The sequence below is a fragment of the Sorex fumeus genome, unplaced genomic scaffold, assembly GCF_029834395.1.
Source record: "Sorex fumeus unplaced genomic scaffold, SorFum_2.1 ptg000015l, whole genome shotgun sequence".
NCBI lineage: Eukaryota > Metazoa > Chordata > Mammalia > Eulipotyphla > Soricidae > Sorex > Sorex fumeus.
Window position 1 is genome coordinate 18,478,580 of NW_026606072.1, and position 15,226 is coordinate 18,493,805.

General features: G+C 38.6%; 1 protein-coding gene across 2 annotated transcripts in view; it reads left to right on the forward strand.

The window, feature by feature from the left end:
* Nucleotides 1–15,226, forward strand: part of SLC38A9 (solute carrier family 38 member 9) — a 69,741-nt gene that overhangs the window by 12,573 nt on the left and 41,942 nt on the right. The window contains exons 3-6 of one of the 2 annotated variants that reach the window (XM_056112080.1): nucleotides 10,651–10,783; nucleotides 12,895–13,016; nucleotides 13,184–13,247; nucleotides 13,479–13,572. In XM_056112080.1, coding sequence (XP_055968055.1) covers nucleotides 10,651–10,783; nucleotides 12,895–13,016; nucleotides 13,184–13,247; nucleotides 13,479–13,572 — 413 coding nt within the window. The remainder of the gene's footprint in view (nucleotides 1–10,650; nucleotides 10,784–12,894; nucleotides 13,017–13,183; nucleotides 13,248–13,478; nucleotides 13,573–15,226) is intronic. The other variant, XM_056112081.1, reaches the window with a different exon arrangement.

Sequence of the window (15,226 nt, forward strand, 5' to 3'; positions counted from 1 at the left end):
TCTCAAAATACATTTGTATTGGGTTAATGCAAGCATTGTGGTGTCAGAGAGATAGTACAGCAGGTAGGACACTTGCCTAGCCCGCAGCAAACCTAGTTTTGATCCCCTGTGTCCCATAAGCCCACTAGGAGTGTCCCCTGAGCATAAAGCCAGAAGTAAGTCCTCTACTGTCAGGCATGACTCCAAAATCAAAATAAATAAATAAACCAGGCACAGCAAATTTGTGTTATAAGACAAAGAGACACTTATGTTTCCGTAAGTAAAGTGATTTAAATAAAATCATTGTCCTATCATAAAGGAAAATAAGTTGATATATTGTGCAGTCTCCCTGCACCTTTCTTTTCCCCCTAGTCTTGGGTTTTTTTCCTTCTGATAAAAGATAAAGACGCATATTTGGCCATTTTAACCATTGCTAATTATACAATTGATGGTATCCGTTCATTACATTTTCAGTGTTATGCAGCTGTTACCAATGTTTCCAGATTTCATCAAGTCAAAACAGAAAACACCCATTGGGTATTAATTTCCTGTTCTCTCATCCCTCCACAGTCCACAGTACTGGCTTGTGTACTTCCAGTCTCTATGAATTTCTAGTTATTTAATCTACGTGAAATTACATTTATCTTTGGGCCTAATTTATTTCACTGTATATTTTTTCCAAGATTTATCTGTATTGTAGCATGCATTATCACAATTTCAACATTCCTTTTTGTGGCTGAATGAAATTAAAAAATGTATATTTAAAATTGTCTGTTTTCAAAAATTCTTCCTAAGCACTGTTTAAAATATATAAGGTGACATGACATGGCCCCCTGAGCATCACCGGATGGAGCCTGGGAAGCCCCTCCTGGGAAGCCCTCCCAAATATATGTATTTAAGCGTATCATAATTTAACAATGTTTTGACCATAAACTTGGCAACTTTAATGACTTTAATGTGATTCACAGCTTTCTACATACCACATTTATGGTCTGTTTTGATTTCCTCTAATAGAATCTCAGATACAAAGATTTAAATAAAGCACATAAGCACAACTTGTTTTCTCTTTTGTTTGTTTTGGGGCTATCACTGATAGTGCTCAGGACTCCTGTCTCTGTGCTCGGGGATTACCCTGGTGGGGCACAGGGAACTATATGGGGTTCTGGGATCGAACCCGAGTTGGCCGTGTGCACAGTAAGTGCCCTGCTTGCTGATTATTGCTCTAGCCCCCATCCAATTTCTTTGCTAGAAAAATTGTACCACTCTATGCTATTTATGTATGAAAGTTGCAGTTTCATAATTTCTTTTCTTGCATTATTTTCTTTTTTCCTAAAATATCTTGCATTTTGTTTATGAAAGTTGCCTATTAAAGCTGACAGGAGCCAATTGGCAGCTTGGGTTTTACATCAAGTTTTTGTCTTGAGCAGTTTTGCTCTGGGGTCAGTCTGCTGAGACAAATGCCGTGTAATCAACAATGGATAACTAGACAAGCTACACAGTATTTGCCATCTGGGTTGAAAATAGAGCCATCATCCTCCCAATAATCATTTTCTGTGCAATACTCCTTGCTAGTGGCAGAGTAGTTCTCTTAGTCAGTCTCCATTTCTTGAGAACCATGATTCAGATTTCAAGCCCTGGTCCAGTATCTCTTTCTTAAGTTGTGGGAGAAGAATAATACGCAGGCTTCTTTTCTCTTTTAATCTGTTTAAAGAGTAGATGTGCTTGGGTTTAGTGTGTTTCAGATTTCTAGATAAATTAAGAGAGATGCCAGCGATGTAGGTCTGTGGTAGAGCACATACTTTGTATGTGACATAGGAAGTTCTCGATTAAATCTCCAGCAACTCTCCTCCTCACCCTCAAATGTCAAAGAAAGGAACAAAGGAGATGACTCAAAGGGCTGGAGTGTGTTCTTTGCATGTGCGGGATTCAGCTGTGATCCCAGACAGCACATGATGTCCTGCCACTACCCATATATCCCTTGGGAGCAACCCTTGATCATTGCTGGGTGATTAATTCTTCTAATTGAGAGCACGAAAAGAAACCAATTTTGGTCTTCATTTGAAGAATCACATGTATGCATAAAAATAAGATTTATTGTAACATATGTATACTTGATGAATTCTTTTTAAAAAATGTTTTGTGGTCTAACACCACAACTCACCAAGGTGCTGTTAATACAGTTGTTTCAGACATTCAGTGTTTCAACATCAATCCCACCACCAGAGCTCACCCTCCACCAACATCCCCAGTTTTCCAGGTACCTCCCCAGCCTGCCCCCTTGTAAATTTGTAACAAACAAATTTACTTTATATTGTTTCTTGCAACACAAAGGCAAATGGATTGATCAAAACTTAGGTCAATAAAAGTGAATTTGTGATCATTGTTCTGTCTTACAGTGGTGTTATTAAAGTTACCGTCTGAGGATTTACTGGGTTGATTGGTGGTAGTTGAGCCTTACTTCGACTCATCGAGCTTGCTGATCTTCTCGACAACTTTCTCCTTGGATTTGCTATGATCCTACTGGTATACTTGCTGGGTTCTTTATCTTCTTTCACTACCTCACCATTCATAAATAAGAAAGGACATATTAGCTGAAATGCTGGCCTTGCAATTTTTGCCTTCTCTGCTCTTCTTCATTTTTCTTTTTTTTCTTAAATGGGGAATAGTTAAGGTTACGAAACTGGAAAATTTTCTTTCTTTTCCAGAAATTCTTTTGGCGGAGTTGTGTAAGAAAGAGAGCAATCATGAACATGCCATTGCTGCTGACTGGCGTATGGCCTTTATTTATAATTAAGATAGGCTCTCTGTTTCAAAATACTAAGTTAATAATACTCTTAATTTATGGCACTTGAGTAGATTGAGATGATTTATGATTTATTTTGACCTCATAAAAGTGGATAAAAGGAGGAGCAGCTTGAAAAGTGCTCTTCTGGGAATTTTCCCCACATTCCCAGTCTTCCTTTGTGAAAGCAGGTCCCACTTGGAGCTGCTCATTCTAGAAAGGAAAATGATGGGGTAGCATTGGTATTTTGTCAAAAGTGCTTTTAGCATCCTTTTTTTTAAAAAAAATTTTTTTTTAAATTTTTAAGGGTGGGTGGGTGAGGGGTGGCACACTTGATCAAAATGTTCCTGGTGTTTATGTAATTATTCAGCCACATTCCTGTCCTGATACTGAAAACAGAACAAGGCCTTGGTTTTTGGTTACCAGTCACTTTGTGGTCATTAAAGAGATTATATGTTTTCAGGGCAGTATAATTAAAACAGTTTGTTTTTTGGAAAACAAAAGTTGAAAGCATGAATTGTGTTGAAAGAATTTTGAAACTCTTTGTAGACTCTGTATTTAATTAAGATATATGGGCCCGAGAATTTAATATTCAGATCAAGTTCTTTGTCCATATGTTGTTGATGAAGATATTTATTTGTAGCTTAGCAATCAGTTGGTCTTATGAAATGAGGAACCTATAAACTATAATCTGGTTTTTGTTATTGTAGTTGTTGTTTTTGTTTTAGGGCCATGACCAGAGATACTTAGGGTTACCCCTGGCTCTGTGCTCAGGTATTACCCCTGGCGGTGCTCAGGGTACCATATTGCATGCAAACGCCCAACCCACTGTACTCCAGCCCCTTTAATCAGGATTTTATTAACATTTTATTTTTTCATCATACAACTCTTTTTTTTTTAATCAGGGTTTCTTTTTTTTTTATTGGATCACCATGTGATACAGTCACAAACTTTCAGATTATGTTTCAGTCGTACAATGATCGAACACCCATCCCTCCACCAGTGCACATTTTTCCACCACCATTGTTCTCTGTCCCTCCCGCCACCTCCACCCCATCCCACCCTCTGCCTCTGTGGCAGGTAGATTCCATCTTACTCTCTCTCTAATTTTGGGCGTTAACATTATACAACTCTTAGTCAGTTGAAAAACTAATTTAAAAAAAAAAAACAAATTAGAGCAGCATAGGTATTTACTTGTAGATTATGTACTTTTATTATGTATATTAAAATGGTTAAAAATTTAATGTAGGGCATCTGCCAAGAGAGTTCTCAGGAAGCCCCTCCCTGTACATCACTGCAAATCAGTTGGTGGCTCGATGATAGCCTCATTTTATAAAACCAAATGATTGCTCAGTGAGAGATAGGACGGGTAGGTTCCTGTGGTACCAGGGATTACCAGGCTACCCCGTGATTCTTGGGGCCCTTCATAGCCACCGTAGTAATGATCATGCACCTTCAGGGCTGTACCCAACAATTCTCAGGAAACTATGCAGTGCCGAGTTCAGACCAGAGTCCCTATACCATCTATTCAGCCCCATAAAAATTTGTTTAAAAATTTGTTCTTTGGGTCACGCCTGACTGTGCTCAGGCATCACTCCTGGCAGGCTTAGGGGGACCATATGGGGTGCCAGGGATCAAACACAGGATCAAACACTTGCCTTGCAGTTAGCCATGCAAGGCAAGTACTCTAACTGCTTTGGTCCCGAGAATATAGTTTTTTAAATTAAAAGGTTAAATAATCTTGATAATATTAACTTTGAAATTTTCATTAAAAATACAGTAACATATTTTTACTTCATAATAATTTCAGTGGAATATGCTTATTAATTTTGAAATTTTTAAAACATTTTTCCACAAAGTAATTCAAACTTATTCAAAGTTTATTTTATTTACTTATTTATTTATTTATTTTTATTTTGCTTTTTGGGTCACACCTGGCGATACACAGGGGTTGCTCCTGGCTCTTGTACTCAGGAATTACTCCTGGTGGTGCTCAGGGGACCATATGGAATGCTGGGAATCTAACCCGGGTCACCTGCATGCAAGGCAAACACCCTACCCTCTGTACTATCACTTCAGCCCCTCAAAGTTTATTTTAGTCTCATCTAAGAGCTACGTTGAAGTTTTCATTGAAATTTCCCTTGTAAATTTTCAGTCTCTCTGATATCACTCAATTTTCTATTGCTTGTGTTTTTCTTTATTTTGGTCAGGGAATACTCCTGGCAGGACTCAAGAGACCAACCATATGTGATATTGGATATACAACCTGGTTCAGCTACGTGCAATACCTTACCCACTGTATTATCTCTAGTCTAGCAATCACTCAGTTCTTAAGTGATTGCAGCACCGGTATCTATATTAAGGAATCCATGTTGTTTTTATGAAGTTCAAAGTACTGGAGTTTTTGATGGTTTAATGTTAAGATGGAAACATTGTCTTTCTTTTTTTTATTTTTCCCCTCCAGTCTATTTCCTAATCCATCTTCCCATTCTCCTGGTTCTAATTTATCACTCAATTCGAACAATGCCCACTCCCCCCAACTCCCACCCCCATCCCCAGCCTCTATGTACATACACACACAGAAAGAGAAGCATTGAATTTTTTTTTTTTATTTATTGAATCACTGTGGGAAAGGTTACAAAGTTTTCAGGTTTATGTCTCAGTCATGCAAATATCAAACACATTTCCCTTTACCAATACTTATTTTTTACCATGAAGAACCCCAATAAAACCCCACCCCCCACCCCTCCCCGTCCCTGTGAGGCAGATGAATTCTAGTTGACACTCTATCTGCTTTGATTAGATTCATTGTTTCAATAAAAGATTCACCACTGTTATTTAGAGTTTACCCCCCCCCCCCCCCCAAATCAGACATGCTGAAAAAGCGTTGTGAAGTGATTTGCTTTCTACTGCTGGGTTCAAGAATTAAATGTTGGTTTTGGATTTCTGCTATTTTACCTATTGACCCTGGAAGTATTTCTACTGAAAGTCAGATAGTTAAGAAATTGGTTTCTGTGTTCTGGAGTCGTGGCCGTGCTGGAGAGCCGCTCGCGGGGGGCAACCGGTGGCCTCGGTAGGGCGTGAAGGGCGGAGCGAAACGCCCCCCTTCCCATGAGGTTTTAGTCGCCCCCACACCCCCGGCTCATACCTGCTGTCCACAAGGCTCCCATGCGGCCGCCATCCTTCTTTCCAGAGAAGAGAGGGCGAATGGGGCAACACTCTTTCCCCTCCGGCAGACTTGATGGCCTGGATTAACGCATAGTCCTTTCACTTTTCTGCTCCAAGCTGCTGGGTTCTGCATTAAGTCCTTGTGCTTCTGGGACTGTGGCCGTGCTGGGGAGCCGCTCGTGGGGGGCAACTGTTGACCTCGGTAGGGCGTGAAGGACGGACCGTAACGCCCCCCTTCTCGTGAGGTTTTAGTCGCCCCCACACCCCCGGCTCATACCTGCTGTCCACAAGGCTCCCATGCGGCCACCATCCTTCTTTCCAGAGAAGAGAGGGCGAATGGAGCAACACCCTTTCCCCTCTGGGCAGAAATGATGGCCTGGGTTAACGCATAGTCCTTTCACTTTTCTGCTTTAAGCTGCTGGGTTCTGCATTAAGTCCTTGTGTTTCTGGGCCTGTGGCCGTGCTCCAAACTTAACTCTGATTTTCAGGGAGAAAGATTGGGTGGTTTACTTCTCATTGATCACTTTGTATATAGAGAGATGTTGCGCGGCTGCATAAGCGGCTGCGCGGTTTTGAGAAAAAGTCCTCGTTCCCGCATACTCGAGCTGTGTTTGTAGAGGCTTCTGGTCACCGGGGTTCCATCTGGGGGAGGCGGGATGCGGCACTTACTCCATCTGGAACTTGCCGGTGATCTCGGCTCTTTTTGGAACCTGTTTTTTTTTTTTTTTCCCCCTCCGGGATCTGTGGTTCCCGCACCCTCCATGTGGTCCTTCTCTTAGTCTGAACGCTTCAAAGATGGCCAGCATTGAAATTTTTTGGTTTGTTTTCTGATTGTTTTGCGGCAACACTTGGCAATGCTCAGGTGTTATTCCTGGCTGTGTACTCAGGAATTTCTCTTGAAGATGCTGAAGGAACATTTGGGGTGCTAGAGATTGAACCTGGGTCAGTTGTGTTAGAGGCAAGTGCCTTTACTTTCTGTACTATCTGCTTTGTACAATGAGAGAGAAGCATTGATTAGGGGAAGAATATGGCAGATTCCACTGCGTGAAGGGGAGGAATTATAGACAGAGCCATCCTTTCCAGGTTAAAAAACAAAAACTGTCCTCCCATTGTTCATCAATTTGCTTGAGCAGGCCCAGTAACATCTCCATTGTGAGACTTCTTGTTACTGTGTTTGGCATATTGAATACTCTCGGTAGCTTGCCAGGCTCTCCTGAGAGGGGTGGAGGAATCGAACCCTGCTCGGCCGGGCTGGCTGTGCGCAAGGCAAACGCCCTACCGCTGCAGGTTAATTAGGGGAGAAATCAAAACCAGTTTTGGCCAAGGAGAATAGCTTAGCTAGACGCTTTAGTGCACATGCTGAATATTTCTAGAAGTTTCTGAAAGCTTTGAATGGTCTCAGTTTGCTTCAACTTTTATAGGGATATGAATAAAGGAGTAGTTTTAAGGTAAGAGTCTCCATAATGAGTCTGAACCTTAGTAAGAGTAATGGAATTGTTACTTAACTTCTGAGAAGCATAAATGTTCAGTTGAAGGGTGGAGACACATTTAAAAGCCAAAAATTTTAAGGAATTTAAGGAGTGGAACCTAGAAAAGGTGTTAGAAAGAAGGCCCTCCATTTATAAGTGTATTCACTAAAATATAGGATTGTGAGTCTTGTTTTTAATTTTTTAAATTTTTTTGCTAAAATTAAAAGGTTATTTTTATTGTAGCGTACACACAAATGTTTAAAAGACAAAGTAAATATAATTTTTTCTACATGAAACGCCATAATTCTTAGTGAGACGCAATAGAGCTGCATTTCAGATGCATAATAAGATTGAGAAAGAGTATAATTACAGCTGTTCAAAAGTAAAGACCCAAGCTTTGTTTCATGCCGAATTTTATTTTTTATGTAGTATCAATTTTAAAAGTACTTTCAGATCCAACTTAAATGTAAAGATATATTTTTGCTTTATCAGATGAATCTTTAACCATATGTTTCTAATAATTCAGATAAAATATGCAGAGTAGTGTATTTTAAAGGAGAATCTATTTTGAAAAGATTCCAAAGTATCTATTTGGACAGGCACTCAACAACTCGATGAAAACTGTTGGAAAAGAAAATCTCTCAGAGTCATTCTCCTCAGACTACCCAAGCCAACTAAACTTGCACAGTTAACACTTCCATAAGACACCAGAAGTTAAGGAATTTAGCTCTTCCTACACTTTTTCTTCAGGCTTTCAAATCAAGTTGTTAATTGATAATAACACCATTAAATTTACCTAGTAAAGAGTTGCATGTAGAAAATCTCTCGCTCTCTCTTTTTCTCTCTCTCTCTTTGATAAGATGAGCATGAGTTTTTTTTACAATTTTTTTATTTATAAAGCTATTGATCATTTAGTTTCAGGCATATATTTCAACACCAATGCCACCACCATTGTCAACTTCCTTCCACCATTTCTAATGCTTACCAGTATCATTTATCAGTCTTTTGGTAGTCTAGAATTAGTTTCCGTCTCTGCTTTATGTTACTATTAAGGCTGCAGTTCTTTTGTGATTTTTGTGGGTCTTTAATCTTACAATATACGAAGGAATTTCCTGGGGCTGGAGTGATAGCACAACGGGTAGGGCATTTGCCTTGCATGCATCCAACCCCGGTTCGATTCCCAGCATACCATATGGTCTCCTAAGCACCGCCAGGAGTAATTCCTGAGTGCATGAGCCAGGAGTAACCCCTGTGCATCCCTGGGTGTGACCCAAAAAAGAAAAAAAAAAGAACTTTCCTACAGAAATCAGTCCATTTCTATGCTACTGAATATTGAGTAGAGATAAAAATTATAGAAAACATCTTATAAGTAGAGATACTTAATTTAGCCTCTCTTTCACTTTCATTATATTCCCTTGAGATTTCTTTAGCAATTATATGCTCATATAGATTATACGTCATGTTGCTCTTTATATCCACATATTTACTAAAGTTAGGTGTTTTTTAATTGAACTAGATAGAGCCCATCACATTTTGGTATGTGAATAAGTGAATATTTTGGTGTTTGAAAGATTCAAAAACTGCTTGCTAACAGAGTCAAAACTACATTTCCATTTGTATTATCATATTTCTTGTGTGTGTGTGTTCGTGTGTGTGCGTGTGTGTGTGTGTTTGGGTCACACCTGGAGGTACTCAAGGCTCACTCCTGGCTCTCTTCAGGTATCCCTCCTGGTGGAGGTCAGGGGACCATTGCCAGTGATCAAACCAGGGTTGGCAATACCCCACCTGCTGAACTATCTCTCTAGCCCCTGTATCATCATATTTCTGATATCATGGGGTCAGAGAGATGATACAGCTTGTACAGTGTTTGCCACAAGGCTCATGGCTCAACTGGCTTTGATCCCTGACACCCCATATGTCCCCCAAGCCCATAAAGAGTAAACCCTGAGCACAGCTGGATGAACCCATCCTTCTCCCCCAAAAAATCCACTCTGATAATACAAAGGTAATTGGAAAATAGCAGAAATGAACATTTCAGTCATTTTGTTTTTCAAGTGCTTCCGACAGAATTAGACTAATACTTCAAGAAAGTATTCTCAGACTTTTATAAATTATCAACTTCTTTTAGATCTATGAGGAGTTATAAAGAAATAGTGAGCTGGGCCAGAGCAATGGTACAGCAGGTAGGCACTTGCCTTGCATATGGCCAACCCGGGTTCAATCCCAGTATCCCAGATGGTCCCTTGAGTCCTCCAGGAATGATTCCTGAGTGCAGATCCAAGAGTGACCCCTGAGCACCACTAAGTGTGGTCCCAAAACCAAAAACCAAAACCAAACCAAAAAAATAAATAAATAAAACTCCGCCCAAACAGTGAACTATATCCTGAGTTTTTATTCTTCATTTTGTACACCTACATATTATAAACTGACCAGTTATATGTAGCTGCATGCTTTATTGTTGTGACTTACATGGGGCCTAAGAATTGGAAGAATATTGTTATTCCATGCAAGTCAGTCTGTTTGGGATTATATATAACTATATGCTTAGAAAGCAAATGGGAATTTACTAAGAAGCTGAGAAATTAACTAAGAATGACCAAAAACCAGAATCTATAGTTGACTGGGCACAATTGTAGGAAGGAAATATGTAATTCGTCATAGGCTATATCACTAAATTCCAAGAAAAGAAAAATGGGGAAAAATCATCTCTAGTGCTGTAATATTTCATTTGATCATCTTTCGGATAACTTTTTCAAGGGAGATGGTTCAGGTCAGATCACTAATCTTACAACATGAACTAAGAAATAGGAAGTCTTTTTATCATGGGAAGTAATTGATTCTTAAGGGAGTTGAAACTCTACAGTAGAGGAGTATTTTTGTCTGTAATTTCTTTGATTCAGTGCCAGAAGCTTTTTGAGAGAGTAATGAAAGCTGTGTCTAAGTTCCATTGTTGAAAACTGTTTCTTTTTAAATAACTGAAGATCTTTCTGTTATGTCTCCTCTGTTGCAAAATTCCTTATGATTATAAAAGCATATTTAAAGTAGAAGTATTGTGGGACAAAAGCTTTATTCTATGGGTTAGATAATACGTCTTTTGTGACAGTTTTCTTTTCCCACCATAAGTGAGAAGTGAATTTCTTTGCCTTGGCACATCCCATTTCTAATGGAGGATAAGAAGTTATTTTCTTCAAAGGCTGGTTTCTACAATTTCTGGCAGAATGCTCTTTGTCAAGCATATGTTCCCTTCTCTAGGCCTTTCTGTATAGAGCCCACAAACATCGTCAATGTGAATGAGGTCATTCAGAGGGTTAGTGACCATGCCTCTGCTATGAACAAGAGGATTCATTACTACAGCCGGCTCTCTGCTCCTACAGACAAGGCACTGGTAAGGGGCAAAGCACTGGTAATTGTCTGAAGTTAAGTTGAAATGAACAGTGAACAACATAAATCAAGGCAACTCCCAGGATTTGAACTTTTCTGCTGGACATGTTCCAAGGACGCCGTCATGGAGAGTCAAAGATAGTCAAAGATAGTAAATACACGTCCTGTGTATTGGGCAAGTTCATTCTCACCTTGCCTGGCATAGAGGAACTTGAAATCGTTTCTCTCTGTTGACAAAGCCTGCAGATTTGTTGGATTAAATTCTGCTTATCCCCAATCCTTTTAAGTAGTTTAGGTCTTTGGTCAAGTATATGAATAATAAGAGGTTGTGGCTAGTCTTTTACATTTGAGGATATAACAGAAAATATTTTTAGAAATCTTGCACAGGAGTAGAAAATTGAAATGTAGACATAGGTATCATAGATTTTTCTTATTTAGTACTATCCTGTTATAATCAAGAGGGATCAAAGGGAAAAAACCTCTTAGGCTTTGCAGCCCACAAACAGTTGTGTGTTCTTCATTTTTTGTTTTATGATTACTGAAATTATAAAAAGCCATTCCTAGCCAAGGGGCTATAAAAAATTAGGTTGTTGATTATTGATGTTCTAAAATCAACTTTTATTTTAGAATAAAAAATACAGTAGATGGTCTGAGAACAAATTCTACACATTATATGTATAAGACCATGAGTTTGTATAATTATATTTATTACATATGAAAAATATACATAAATATTATATACATTATAAATATGATATAATAAGTAACTTGGTTGCATGTGAAAATTACCACAAGATATTGAGAAACTTGAAAGCTTAACGTAAGTTAGAAACATTCTGGAACTGGGAGATTAATTGCTAAAGCACACGAATTGATCTGGTCACTTCATAGATCTCTGTTTAATCCATATAATACCCATATGAAGTTAGTATTAAGATCATTCCCCAGGTTTTTTTTTTTTTCACTTTTCTCTCTCATAGGTTTCACGTAAGTGTGTTTGTAAGTCACAGTTCTGTAACAGAATTGTCACTATGCTCTGGGTAGCAGAATCAATCCAGTATCTTGGTCTAGTTCAAACATCCTAGATCAGAGGCTCAACTTGTAAGAGCAAACCATCTTTTTTGTGGGGCAAGAGGGGAGAATGCATAGGGGGTTCACACCTGGTGGTCCTTTGGGCTTACTCCTAGGCTGTGTGCTCAGGGATTACTTTTGGCAGGCTTGGGGGTTCATATGAGGTGCTAAGGATCAAACATAGGTCGGCCACTTGCAAGGCAAATACCTTACCCGGTACTGTAGCTCGGTGGCCCTGAAACTTCAGAGATCTTAATTTAGCCTTTCTAGGTCTGAGTGTACATTGTTTACTTGGAAATTAAGTTATAGCACTGTACACTAATCCCTTTAGTTAACTGATAGATAATCCTATTATGTCAAAATATATAAGCTGTGACCTAAAATTAACTGTGATTATGAACATTCTTTTTTTGTTTGTTTTTTGTGTTTGGGGCCGTCCATACCCAGCAATGCTTAGGAGTTGCTCGTAGCTCTGCACTTAGTAAAAATCCTTGCTTTGCCTTTTCCTTAAGCTGCTTTGATTCAATTTTCTTCTACTACCAAAGCATTTAAAATAAGTTGGTGTTTAGTATTTTTTTTAACCTCTGTTTACTCCACAATTCTTTATAGTTAGATTTTCCTACCTGATTCTTTGCTGGACTTACCCTTACATAGAAATTTAGTTAATAACTCAATTGTGGAATTTTCCCTCATATGCACAAGTATCTCTATCTAGAATTTGTTAATCTCTGTCTTTGCAGGCTTCTTTTTCTTTCTCTTAAAAATAAAGAGAAAAATACTTTGATAGCGCATATTCTCAAAATTAATTCTCATTTCCAATGATGTATGTTGTTTATAGTCATTAAACTCTGATTCCTTTAGATATCCCTATACATTTGGAAAATGATTTTCGTATTCATTTGTAAGGGTGCATATTGTTTATTCATCTATTTAGAAAAATGCCAAGAGTCAAGTGTTCTGACGTAAAGAAAATATTTTATTTTGCATATAAACTGTTTCAGACATTCTTAGTTCTTTTCTTTTTCTTTTTTTTTTTTAAACCAGATTGCTCCAGATCATGTAGTACCAACTCCTGAAGAGTGCTATGTGTATAGTCCATTGGGCTCTGCCTATAAACTTCAGAAGCATACTGAAGGACATGGCAAAAACACCAGCTTTGTTACCATGTGAGTAAAAATACTTTTGGGAAATAACTTCAAAAAAATTGTGTGTGTGTGTGTGTGTGTGTGTGTGTGTAACATATATATGAAAGTTATTGATTATTTAAAATTTTATCTTAAAATGTTTGAAAGTCAATCTCCATATTTTTACTTCTCTTATTCTGTGTTTTCAGTTTTATGATATGGAATACCATGATGGGAACATCTATACTAAGTATTCCTTGGGGCATAAAACAGGTAATTAAAATTTTGGGCACATTCTTGCCTGATCTTTTCCTTCGTATTTTAAGTTTTATAATAGATGAATACCTAAATCTATTTAGCATTTATTAAAGAAAGTTAGAAGGCTGTATTTAATTTTCCATTATTTGCCAGGTCTTAATCATAATTTTTAAGAATAATGTAATGTGGCTGCATATGAATTTATTGTAACATAATGATACATGTTTGTTTTTATTTTTTAAACAGGCAGGATTTACTACTGGAATATGCGTCATCATGCTCATGGGCCTTTTAACACTTTATTGCTGCTACAGAGTAGTAAAATCACGTTGCATGATAAGTAAGAATTTGCCACAGTGAAAATTGACTATGTTGGAGATTTATAAGTATTTCCTGTCTAGGTAGAATACTAATCTCTATATTGTACTTGTATGTTGACTATTTTTTGCCTGTGAAGAAGAATTTGAAAATAAAAAATTTGAAATGAACTTTAGGTAAAAGTGATTGTTCAGTTAACTTGTTGGCAAATTTAGGCCTAAGTTTGGATAAGTGTTAGTTTAAGGACTTGGCTTGGATCAGGGTTAGAGTTAGGTTTCCTTTTAAAATTATGATAAAGGTTTGATTATGTTTATTTATTTTTTTAATTTTTATTAGTGAGACACCATGAGGTACAGTTGTAGACTTACAAATTTTTGTGCTTGGGTTTCAGTTATACAATGATCGAGTACCCATCCCTCCACCAGTGCCCATTCTCCACCACCACTAATCCCAGTATCCCTCCCACCCTCCATCTCCCATCTCACCCTGCCTCTGTGGCAGGGCATTCCCTTTTGTTCTCTATCTCTTTTTGGGTGCTGTGGTTTGCAAAAGAGGCATTGGGTGGCAGTCATGTTCGGTCTATAGTCTACTTTCAGCATGCATCTTCCATCCTGGGCGGATCTTCCCAACACCCTTTATTTGGTGCTCCCTTCTCTATCTGAGCTGCCTTTACCCCTAGAGCGTGCAGCTGGCCTCCAAGCCATGGCATAAGCCTCCTGGTATTTATCTCGGCTACTCTTGGGTGTTAATCTCCTATTTTGTTACTTTATGTTCCCCAGGTAAATGCAATTTTTTATGTCTTTCCCTCTCTTTCTGACTCATTTCACTTAGCATGATACTTTCCATGTAGTACCATTTGTATGTAAATTTCATGACTTCATCCTTTCTAACAGCTACATAGTACTCCATTGTGTAGATGTACCAAAGTTTCTTTAACTGGTCATCTGTTCTCGGGCACTCAGATTTTTAGGTTTGATTATGTTTAAAGTTGAAAGCAAAAGTTAGGTATTGTGTGATTGTTAAATTTAGGCAAATTGTTAGGTTTAAGCCTGGGCATGTGACCAACCCTCATGGTTTCCTTGCCACCACCTGACCCCTTGTGCCTCATCATGTGCAGCCATGAGGGCCCAGCACAGCATCTCTGGGTGTGGTTCTAGAGTCCCAGAATACTGCCCTAATGGCCCTGATAAAACTTAGCACCACATGCCCTGAGAAGCACTGACTCCTTAAGCTCACAAATAAATGCCCACCCTGGTTGGCCAAAAATCTCTCTGAGTAGGCTGAGCACCACTTGGGAGGCCCTCAAGATATTGGCAGCTTGTATTGACCTGCCTAATTGTTAGAGTCTCCTTGAGTGAAATCTGGGGCTGGTGACAGTACCATGGTAGATTGTATGCCTTACACACAACCAGCCCAGGTTTGATGCCTGGCACCCCATATGGTTCTAGAGCCCTGCCACAAGTGATCCATGAGTATAGAGCCAGATGTGTAAGCCCTGAACTCATCCAGGTGTGGCCCCAAAATAAGCCAATAGAAAAAATATATAAAAAATTATAACTAGAAAAATAAGAAAATATTAGTAACATGTTAATGGTTTTGAATTCTCAGAGTTACACCAGTATCCTACCACCACTCTTCTCTAAAGACTGGATCATGGAATTACCTGTTGATATAGC